Raw genomic sequence first — 12,116 nt, 5'->3', positions numbered from 1 at the left:
TATTAAACCAATCTGTTTCATAGGAGGTATATATATTTTATCATTAAGACAACTTCAATGAAATGACTATCTACAAGAATGACTTCGATTGTTTTATTTTCATGTCACCATACATGAACAAATGAATTTTATGTCTTATGAAAACATTTTACTCAGTATCAAAAATGTACACATTTTAATAACCATTGTTATGGTCTGAAGGGATTTTTACATTTAATTTCAAAAATAAGTGTCATTTCATTGCTGCATGTGTTACAGCATTAGCATAAATCATCCTATACATAATAAAAGTTTGTGTAGGTATACACTAATTTTTCATGTTGTCACATACCTTCATATTGGAGACACAAGTGGGGGATTTGCATTTCTCTTTTGCGAAAGGCTAAAATATGTACTGATGTAAGCACAAAGCAACATTTCTTAAAAACAAAACCAGTTTGGATGGCACAAGAGTTAGCGTTTTTATAAATTAACAACCAGAGTTCTGGATTATGGAAACAGGTACATGAGATTCCAGTACTTTCCTTAGGGCTTTGCTCTCTGGAAGAATACCTGTTAAATTTATTAAAAAAAAACATTAAGACAAAGGAAATAAAAGACACAGAATGGTTGAGGTGTAAGATAATTCATTTGACAGAGCTCATTTTCTGGTTTAACATACTGGTTAACACATTAGGTTCAAGGATGTGACTTGTGTTATTCAATTACACTCACACCATCCATTAAATGAAGCATTCTGACACATTCTCTACAATCACAGCATCACTTTTTTGCTATTTCAACTGTTAAACATAAGCCACAAGAGTATCAAGCTATTGAGGAGATCAAAAGGTGCTGAGGATAAATGACAATTCTACAGATGTAGGTTTGTTGTTGTTTGCTCCTTCTTGACAAATAACTGCATTTACTACTTAGAGATTCCCTACAGCTAAAAACTATTAAATACTCCAATATTTCAGTTTTATTTCAGGTCACTACCACAACTGAATTGTGAAAAAATTCAAATGGAATTAAAACCTATTTAAAGAAAAAAAATCTTTACCTTTAAGTAATTTTTAAAAACTTTAGCATCAGGCTGCTGAAGTGCTTGACAGAATTCCTGTAAGAGAGAATAAACAAATACAAAATAAATGAAGCAACAAGACAACCTGAGATGTTAGCAACATATAGAATTCCTTGTATGTAAAGCCATTGATATTAGTAGTTTGTATTTTCCCCAATGTGCAGCCAAAGAAAAGCACATTATGGATAAAAAATTGTAATAGGCTATGACAGGCCAAGTGCATTCTGAGGTAAAAAAAAAAAAATTTCAGATATAGGATATCACATTCACTTTTAGCTGAATAGACAGAAACAGGACTATGTACAAAGACTGCAATCAAGGAGATTCTAAACCTTTAAGTTTTCCAGTAACTTTTGGTGGCTTTGAAACAAATGCTTCAGGTGAACATGGATGCTTAAGTATTACGTACACACTAGGTGACTCTAGATTACAGCAGAACATGTCTATCACTTGAAAAAGTTATAATCTTAGGTCAGAAACCACTGGGACACCAGCAAGAGATAATACCGAATCCTTACATATATTTAAGGCCACTTAAAAAGTTTTACAGTTTAAGTCTTATAATTGTCTCTAATTCAGCAAACCCAATTACTATAGTATCCAAATTAGTTGCAATTAAAATTGAGCTGCCAGTGTTCATCTAACAATTTCTTCATGGCAATGCTTATGATATGGCTAGCAACACTTAATGTTGATACAATGGTCAGATGTAAAGTTTCACTTATAGGAACCCTTTTACACTGCTCCAAAATAAGCACACAAAAACCCCACACTTGAAATGCTGCACATCATTTTTGACAGTAGAACCAGTGCTGTGGCTTAAATTTCTGTAGAGTATGGCCTTTATCATCACACTTTCTGTAAATTCAGCATTCTTCATTTTACTTTTGAGTTATTATTCTAAGAATTCTGATACTTTTTCCTGAAGTTAAAATTTGAATTAAAGAAGGAAGATGGCTTGGTCACATGCACTGGATTTTTTTTTTTTTTTTTTTTTGCAAGGTACTCTTGCAGAAACTTTACTCCTTACGCTAAATTAATCTTATTCTGATATGCAATGGGTGTAGGAGGTTAACTTTGTCAGTATTCATTTTGTTCCCATTTAACATTTGGAGTTTTCCAAATGTTCTTTTAAAAATTCCTACCTGAATTATCTCAGGAGCTACTTGCAAAGAAGGCAAATACTCTTGCTGAAGATACTGAATGCACTCAGGACCCTAAAAAAAAGCAGTACATAATTTGTTCAAGTACATTTTCATACATATGGGAGGTCATAGCCTATACTGTATAGTACAGAAGAGTTTGGAAACAGGTGGACTATTTTACAGAGAAGTTATGCATGTCAAATACCAAATGTTCATGCTATTCTCAGCTGTTAACAAAAAGATTTACCTCAACCTTGGCATTAATGATACTACTGCAATTGGGTATCTTTTGTTACATAACAGAAGAATGCACTGACAATTGCACTGAAATAAGAATTACAATACAGCCAGTGAGTTTGTGACATGTCAACTGTAAAAGTCAGTTATGTAGGAAGGCGGCCCTAATTTCACTATTTGAAATGTGAAAAAAAATTTGGCAATTAGTATCTGCCAACTGCTTTACCATTCTGCTCCGACTGTGAAAATTACCAGCCAAGTACCCCTGAACATAGTGTTTCTCTTCTTGTAACATTGTGTAATTTACGGTGGACTAAACAGTAATAAAATGGAACTTCCAAACCTTTGAGAGTAGCAGACAGGTCTGTTTTGGTTAACACACCACTTTGTTTTCTTTATCTGCATTTATCAGCTATCTCTCATCACAAGAGGGATTACTGTACACTGGCAGCATACAAACATGACCCAATACAGCTACAAGGGGAAAGTGAATCAACTTTATTAATTCAGGCGTAAGTTACCCTAGAACTAAAACATGGTATACAGTTCACGAGGGGAAGATTTCAGATAGTTTTCCTATAATTGTAATGGCAGTGTTAAAAGAAACAGTAATTGTAATAGGAATTTATTTCATTTACCAAAGCTTGATTTCCTATAGATTTCTCTCTTCACTGCTTTGGGGGGGAAAAAAGGAGCAAACTCAGAGGCTCCCCTCAAATACATGCAATCTCTTCTCTGCCAGCTTATAAAAATAACTTCTTCAAATTTTCATGTAGTTGTGACTTTTACTTGCATTTGACAGAAAAGTTAGCCAGCAAGTTGAAGGGTATAGCAGGAAACAGTAACAAACATAGAAACTGTTTGGTTTCTCATGTAAAAATGGAAATACGCTGTAGTGTTTTAGTCTTTAGACAATACAAAACTCATTTTCTTCCCAAAAATGTTTTGATGTGTATGAGACTAGATTGAAAAAGAAACCTTTAGTTTTTGCAGAAGTACTGTATAGTACTCTGCAATCTCTAACTGCTCTTTTATGTCAGTTTAAGTACTACACTGAAAAGTAGAAGAACACCAATTGATCAATTAAATACAGTAACAATCAAGTGAGATTCTTCTCCTTAATGAAGAGTCAGTATTTTCCAGTACATTAGCAAAAGGTCGAACTACTGGATCATGTATCTCCAGTAGAGAAGTCATTCACCCTAGTAAGTACCTCATTTTTAGAAATTGAGCACCAGAAAGAAACCTGCAAGAGTTATTCCCTGCAAAGTGTTATGAAGCTTACCCTTTTGAGATGAATTGTTTTTAATGTCACTGCACATTCTGATAAAGCCTGCAATGTAATACATAACATTAGACTGTTTGATTAGTCTATTGGTTAAGTATTTGAAGCCAAAGAACTTAACAAGGCCCAGAACAAGGGCTAGTTCATGCCATTATTCCCTCATCTTCCCCACACACAATGCTAACTAAGCCTCAACCTTCCAATTTTTGTTCCACTCTAACCAGAAAAATTTGTCACCGCTGAACCCAAAATGAACTAAAGAACAGCCACCTGTGTGTGTTCACTTTCACTGAACATTAGTTAATAAGTAATATAGGTCAATGTTAAATACTCAGATCTGCAATTCTCTAGCTTGATTTTAAGTATAGGTGAACTACAGAATACAGTACTGCAATATTCAATAATTAATCAACCAGGTTTCTCAATAAAAAACATAAGGGATTTTATCTGTGGGATGACAACCTTTGATACCACATGGCCACTCTAGGTTTCTTAGTTTGCACCTGCCTCACAAGAATGAAAGCAAAAAAAAAAAGTCTATAATACACACCAACACTGTCTGGGCATCTGCTAAGTCAAACGTTTGCTTCAAAGGTGCTAAGAAGCATGCAGGAACAATGTGCTTGTAGACAAAATCTGCAAAACCTACTGGTCCATCTTTACCTCCTGAAAAGAAAAATAACATTCCATGTTCTATTATTGCTTCATGGTTAGTAGCAGCTGCAAGGAATTATGGAAAGACAGTCTTACCCCAAAGCTCCACCAACTTAGAAAGAATAATAAAACAAGTCTTCTGTGCAATAGGATCTGGGTAATCCACTGCTCCTTGAATGACAGTGAACAACACACGCTCCACGTTCTCTGCACCTTAAACATATTAAAATAAGCTTGTCATTTCAACTTGCAGCCAGAAATGTTTCTGTACTCTTACACTATTTCATATAAATACTCACCTGGAAGATATGCTTCAACTTCAGAATAGCTCTTTTTTGCACAAGTCTCAAATATTTTTGGGAAGTTTGGCCTATGATGCAAGACAACTCTTACTTAGGTTATAATTGCGTGTTTGTCGTTTTTTTTGTTTTGGTTTGGTTTGGTTTCGTTTGGGGGTTTTTTGGGGTTTTTTTTGGTGTTTTTTTGGGGGGGGGGCGGGGTTTAAACTTTGGAGATTTTAAGTTCTCTTCTGGCCTTTAATACACACAAAGGTGAGGGGTGTACTTTGACCTGCTTACAAATACAAGTTTTCTCCTCTCTATCCAAACCTGGCAGAGTTAAAACTCAGTGGCACTGAAGTGGTTTGCTTATCTTGCAATACATGGAAAGATGTTTTTATCACACTCCAAATTTCTGTGCTGCATCTACACTTATTTGTGGTTCTTGGCTCATCACAACTACCAAAGTGCCTCTTTCAAGAAAGCTCTTGCTACTTCTTAATGACACCCTTTCCTTTATCACAGGTATTACCATCATTTTAGGATAGGGGGAAGGAAGTCTTGAGCTCCACCTATCAGGTAAGTCACTTTAAAACTTCTCAAGTCCCTAGCCATTTTGATAGAGTACAAACCGAGAGAATTACTTAAAGAATCAAGCAACTGGACATTCAATTTCAAATTCCTACTATAAAAAAACACTAATTTGGACTAGTCCATTAAGGGTGAGGAAAACCTGTTAACTATATATACATCATATGGTGCCTTCTACCATAGATAACAAGATCAGGTGATAGTAACAAAAAATTGCAGTAGTTACTGATGTGTTCTTCAGAAAACGAACACAATGAACACTGGCAGATATGAGTGGACTTGCCCAACAGTTTGAACATCGCTGAACATTGTTATATATTGCCGATTCACCAGTCAAATACAATGGTGCATGAAGAGGTATTATATACCATTCTTCTCCTTATAGACACAGTGATCACATATAAAGTGAAAAGATCAATAGGAAGAATATGCCTATTACAGCTGGATTTCACAAACCCAAATTCTTGTGCAATGGGTAAGTTGAATATTGTATTTACATTATTCCATTCTACCTTAGCACAGTTAGTAGTACTCAACAGGAAATAGGTTAATGATTTTAGTAGACAAAACATAGATGAGAACAATCATGAGAAACTGAACTACTTACCTTGATTAGCTATGACTTCACTCATTCCACTGCCAGTTACTGTCTGCAGAAAAGCAAAGTAACTTCTCCGTAACATTTGTTTTTCTAAAGCAGCAGACTGGTCATTTTCTTCTGCTGGAAGGAGCAACACCTCAAAAATAGCATGAAGTAGTGGCATAAACATCTGCTGCAGAAAAGGTGAAACCTGTGTCTGTGGAGATTGGAAGAGGGTATCAACTGAAACAGTTACAGAAATTGAACATTTAGAAATTAAAACTTAACAGCTTGTTACAATCCTCAGCTTTGATTCACCTTTAAAGTTAGTATTTTCATGTACCAACTATTTATAACAAAGTGAGTCACATCATCACCATGAGCATTTCTGCATCTTGACTGACACGTGACCTATTTCAAGCCTTTTGCACAAAAATATCTAGCCCTATCTAGTCTCATTTTGAGTAGGAACAGAAGCTTTTCCAGGATTTTTCACCCTTCTATTCAGACAGACACTATTTCAAATTCCCTGAAATATCAGGGGGGGGTTATTGTAAAATCACCATAGCTACAGAAAACGCATCTCTAAGATGTTAGGGCTGGAAGCAGGCCACCTTTTGTAGCACGTGTCTTTAAAGACTGCTTAAAGAAAAAAGTTTTCTTGATCTGAAATACTACTGGCATTACAGATTAAACTTGTCATTTATGTCCTATTTGAAGTGAGAAATGTATGTAAGGACACTAAATTAGTTGACCACTTATGAATTGAAAAACTGACTGTGTGTGCTATTCAGCCACACCCTAGAGTTCCATAAAGAGGCTACTCAGATGTTAATTTCTTAATGCTTAAGCAAGGTTTTATCTTGAATACTTTGAAGATACAGTAAAGAGAATATTAAGGGTGAGACTATTGAAGCTAGAATCTTTATATGAACATATTGTAATAAGAATGGTATGGTATGGTGCAAAGCTAAATATTACACCTGAACATGGTATTTGTCCAGTCTTGCTCCTGTGACTTTTTTTTCCTTCTTCACTGTATAGACTATTTTTAATTATCTACTGTTATCTTGAATTGCTTTTAGCGTAATTTGCTAAAAGGACTACAGTAATAAGTCTTCCTCCCAAATCTCTGAAATAGTTGATTTTTCAAAATCCCTTCTCTCTGCTCTGCAGGGAGGGATACACCAGAGGTTCACATGTTAGGTTCACACAGGTATATTATGGCTGTGTTCTTCTGCTCACAAAATGCACTTCTCATCACTTTTAGTAATTTTAATTTTGCATTCCGCTGAAACACTTAAGTCCACTTAAATGACTTCTTAACCTTCTCATACAACCAATGAATTTCCTATCCCGTTCACAACACTGCAATATTCTTGTGGCAGCTCCAGGCAATGAATCACCAGTAACAGGTAGTAACTTTGTATATTTCATTGACTTTGCATTTAAACTGTTCAAAACTAGGAAGCTCTCCAAGGCTACACTTCAAGAACCTGTGCTAGATAATCAGTTGATGGTCCTACTCCCACTTCACAGAATCACAGAATCACTAGGTTGGAAAGGACCTTTAAGATCATCAAGTCCAACCATTAATCCAGAACCACCATGTCCCCTAAACCATGTCCTGAAGCGCCACATCCACACGTTTTTTGAACACTTCCAGAGATGGCGACTCCACCACCTCCCTGGGCAGCCTGTTCCAATGCCTGACCACCCTCTCAGTGAAGAAATTTTTCCTAATATCCAATCTAAACCTCCCCTGGTGCAACTTCAGGCCATTTCCTCTCGTCCTATCACTAGTTACTTGGGAGAAGAGACCAACACCCTCGTCGCCACAACCCCCTTTCAGGTAGTTTTAGAGAGCGATAAGGTCTCCTCTCAGCCTCCTCTTCTTCAGACTAAACAACCCCAGTTCCCTCAGCCGCTCCTCATAAGACTTGTGCTCCAGACCCCTCACCAGCTTCGTTGCCCTTCTCTGGACACGCTCCAGCACCTCAACATCCTTCTTGTAGTGAGGGGCCCAAAACTGAACACAGTATTCAAGGTGCGGCCTCACCAGTGCCGAGTACAGGGGCACAATCACTTCCCTACTCCTGCTGGCCACACTATTTCTGATACAGGCCAGGATGCTGTTGGCCTTCTTGGCCACCTGGGCACACTGCCGGCTCATGTTCAGCCGACTGTCAACCAGCACCCCCAGGTCCCTTTCTGCCGGGCTGCTCTCCAGCCACTCCTCCCCAAGCCTGTAGCATTGCATGGGGTTGTTGTGGCCAAAGTGCAGGACCCTGCACTTGGCCTTATTAAACCTCATACAGTTGGCCTCTGCCCATCGATCCAGCCTGTCCAGATCCCTCTGCAGAGCCCTCCTACTCTCCAGCAGATCAACACTCCCACTCAACTTGGTGTCATCTGCAAACTTACTGAGGGAGCACTCAATTCCCTCATCCAGATGGTCAATAAAGATATTGAGTAAGACCGGCCCCAGAACCGAGCCCTGGGGAACACTGCTTGTGACCGGCCGCCAGCCGGATTTAACGCCATTCACCACAACTCTCTGGGCTTGGCCATCCAGCCAGTTCCTCACCCAGCGAAGAGTAAACCCGTCTAAGCCACAAGCCGCCAGTTTCTCCAGGAGAATGCTGTGGGAGACGCTGTCAAAGGCTTTACTAAAGTCCAGGTAGACAACATCCACAGCCTTTCCCTCATCCACTAGGCGGGTCACCTGGTCATAGAAGGAGATCAGGTTGGTCAAGCAGGACCTGCCTTTCATGAACCCATGCTGGCTGGGCTTGATCCTTTGGCTGTCCTGCAGATGCCCTGTGAGAACTCTCAAGACCAACCGCTTCATAATCTTCCCTGGTACAGAGGTCAGGCTGACAGGCCTGTAGTTCCCAGGATCCTCCTTCCGGCCTTTCTTGTAGACGGGCGTCACATTGGCAAGCCTCCAGTCTTCTGGGACCTCCCCTGTTAACCAGGACTGCTGATAAACGATGGAGAGGGGCTTGGCAAGCTCCTCCGCCAGCTCTCTCAGTACTCTCGGGTGGATCTCATCAGGCCCCATAGACTTGTGGGTGTCCAGGTGGCTTAGCATGTCCTTGACTGCTTCCTCCTGGATTATGAGGAGTACATTGTGCTCTCCATCCCCATCTTCCAGCTCAGGGGGCTGAATACCCTGCGGATACCTGGACTGGCTATTAAAGACTGAGGCGAAGAAGGCATTAAGTACCTCAGCCTTGTCCTCGTCCTTGGAGACAATGTTCCCTGACATATCCAGTAGGGGATGGAGATTCTCCTTGCCTCTCTTTTTGTTGTTAATATATTTGTAGAAACATTTTTTATTATCCTTTATGACTGTGGCCAGACTGAGCTCTAGCTGGGCTTTTGCCTTTCTAATTTTGTCCCTGCTTGACCTAACGAGATCCTTGTACTCTTCGTGAGTTGCCTGCCCCTTCTTCCAGAGGTGACAAACTCTCTTCTTTTCCCTGAGTCCCAGCAAAATCTCCCTGTTCAGCCAGGCCGGTCGCCTTCCCCGCCAGCTCTTCTTACGGCACATGGGGACCGCCTGCTCCTGCGCCTTTAAGATTTCCTTCTTGAAGACTGTCCAGCCTTCCTGGACCCCTTTGTCCTTCAGGACTGTCTCCCAAGGGACTCTCTCAACCAGTGACCTGAACAGGCCAAAGTCTGCCCTCCGGAAGTCCATGGTAGCAGTTTTGCTGACCCCTCTCCTTACTTCCCTCACAACCGAGAATTCTATCATGTTGTGGTCACTAAGCCCAAGACGGCCTCCGACCACCACATCTCTCACCAGTCCTTCTCTGTTTGTAAACAGCAGGTCCAGTAAGGCACCTCCCCTGGTGGGCTCACTCACCAGCTGCATCAGGAAGTTATCCTCCACACACTCCAGGAACCTCCTAGACTGTTTCCTCTCTGCTGTGTTATACTTCCAGCAGATGTCCGGTAGGGTGAAGTCCCCCACAAGAACAAGGGCCAGCGAATGCGAGACCTCCGCCAGTCGCTTATAGAATGTCTCATCCGTCTCTTCATCCTGGTTGGGGGGCCTGTAACAGACTCCCAGCAGGATGTCTGCCTCATTGGCCTTCCCCCTCATCCTTACCCACAAGCACTTAATGCATCTTATGCCTCCATTGCAAAACTTCCATATTTGTCAACCTAGTTTGACTAAAAATGCATCAAGCCTCAGTGTACATTTTTACGTAGCACCACTGTGTTGAGATCTTGTAAATCAATATTCTTCCCTGTACGCGCATCTGATATTTCTGTACCTTTGTATGCCCTGGAAATCTCATGGTAAGAAATTTAAAAATTCACTTCAGAGTTTGCATAGTTTGCAATATTAGCTTAACACTTCAATGGAGGGCATGAAGTTAATTATGTCAATAAAAAAAATAACTGTGCTGCAAGCAGTATTTTACTTTAAAATATTAAAGCAAAAATTTAGAAACAACATAAAATTCTGAGACTAATCGAAGAAAAAACACTCATTTAATCACTGCAAGTCCTGCAACGTATGATTGTTGTTGAAAACTATGTTTCCCAGTAGCAGGCTTAGTAATATACTTATTAATTGAGAAATAAATTTCTGACACACAGCTGTTTTTCTGGAACCAGAAAAGAGAAGGTATCAGCAACACTTTGACCCTGAACAGCTTATGCAATATCATACCTTAAACTTAGCTGTTATTTGGTTTATAAGAGGAATGAATTCTTGAAGATCTTTTGCTTCGCAATCTTTAAGCATATGTTCAGAGGCAGAAGGAATGAACGGAAGAACTTCTTCCTCTAGGCAAATAATCATGCGGTGAAGGAAAGTGCGGACACCACTTCTCAGAACTTCCTTTTGTAATGGACAACTGAGAGCTGGCAAAAATGTTTGTAAGCAGTCCAGATAAACCTCTGAGCAGCCACATTGTTTTACAGTTTGCTTATTGCTGAAAGCCTTGCTGGTTCGGCTGTAAAAGCAATACACCAAGTTTTATAAGATCACATTCCAATACAATGAAGAAGCAGTAACACTGAAGATAACATATACTTTAAAACCCATGTACTAAACTAGAAGATTACATTTCATGAAATGGGAGCCAAACAGTGGAAGTAATGGACAGAATTATTTGATATGAAGTAGCTACACTTCGGCAGTTTTTGGAGAATTAAATTCTAACAATTTACAAACAACATATGATTAGAATAGCTCCATACTATTCTTTGAGGAAGGGAATAGGTCTTCATATAATGGTTCATTATAAACCTACTCAATATTTTCTGTATCAACATGCATAGCAGCCTTTTCTAAGAGGACTTAACTCATTTTCTGTGCTACCATAAGAAATTCTACAACCACTGATGATTTTCTAAGTCAGTAAAGCACAGGCAAAACCTCAGCCCCTCCTCCCAATAAATCCTTTATATTTCCCTTTTACTCAAACCAGAAACACGCACAGAGTCACTGTGCTGTACCTACCTAGCAAACCCAACGGCATGATTGAGGCAGTCAGCCAGTGCCATCTGTCTGTCCTCATCTTGTGCCATCATCAGTTTTTCTAACAATACTTTGAACTTCTCCATCAGTGGAGTTAACAAATTCCTCATTAGAACCTGTTTTCTTTCTGCAGAGTATTCGCTGTTAACTATTAATACTCCAGCTGTTTCATAAATGAAAAGTTGATCATCACTGCTCAACAGAGCCTGGTAACCATTTTCCTAAAATGGAAGATAACAGGCTTAATTCACTAAATGTCCTTTACCAAACTTGTCTTCTCAAAGTTTAAAGATACTATTCCTTCTTTAATCATGCCTACGTAATCTCTACGGTACAGTTACAATAGTTTTATTATCTTCCTACTTAAGTAGAATTGTCAATTACAGGTAAAATCATAGTTGAGGGAACAACTGTTTTTATACAATTCAGATAGCCTATATATACCCATCTCTAGCCTATGCTCCCAGAAACCCACATAAGCAAGATTATTAAAATTAGGTACAAATGTAAGCATGTGAGTGATCTCACACCAAAAAAGCAAGACAATTACTTCTGTTTAAATGCTTCTGTGTTAAGCTTACAATTCAGTAAGTACTCGGGCACACCAATGAGTAACTGCAAGCCTTATTCACTATAAAAACCTGCTGTAAATACTCACAGGAGGAGAAAGTTCCAGCAGGTCTTGTATTCTATTCAGAACATCTTCAATAAAGGGATTCATTTGCTTACTGAAGTAAAACACAAGTACATAACACTATTTAGAAGTGTGTGCATTTTTGCACA

The 12,116-nt window shown here is 39.2% G+C and overlaps 1 protein-coding gene across 1 annotated transcript in view; it reads right to left on the bottom strand.

Annotated features, from left to right (window-relative positions):
• Nucleotides 1-525: 525 nt before the first annotated feature.
• The window catches only part of XPOT (exportin for tRNA), a gene marked incomplete at both ends in the record, with an annotated part of 29,134 nt that continues 17,543 nt past the window's right edge, over nt 526-12,116 (bottom strand). Inside the window, 10 exons of the mRNA XM_081996372.1 lie at nt 526-552; nt 1,043-1,099; nt 2,209-2,280; nt 3,731-3,778; nt 4,281-4,396; nt 4,481-4,597; nt 5,861-6,050; nt 10,521-10,806; nt 11,316-11,554; nt 11,992-12,061. Coding sequence (XP_081852498.1) covers nt 526-552; nt 1,043-1,099; nt 2,209-2,280; nt 3,731-3,778; nt 4,281-4,396; nt 4,481-4,597; nt 5,861-6,050; nt 10,521-10,806; nt 11,316-11,554; nt 11,992-12,061 — 1,222 coding nt within the window. The remainder of the gene's footprint in view (nt 553-1,042; nt 1,100-2,208; nt 2,281-3,730; nt 3,779-4,280; nt 4,397-4,480; nt 4,598-5,860; nt 6,051-10,520; nt 10,807-11,315; nt 11,555-11,991; nt 12,062-12,116) is intronic.

The sequence above is a fragment of the Phaethon aethereus genome (assembly GCF_964289735.1).
Source record: "Phaethon aethereus genome assembly, chromosome: 1".
NCBI classification, from domain to species: Eukaryota; Metazoa; Chordata; class Aves; order Phaethontiformes; family Phaethontidae; genus Phaethon; species Phaethon aethereus.
This window is presented reverse-complemented; position numbering and strand designations above follow the sequence as displayed.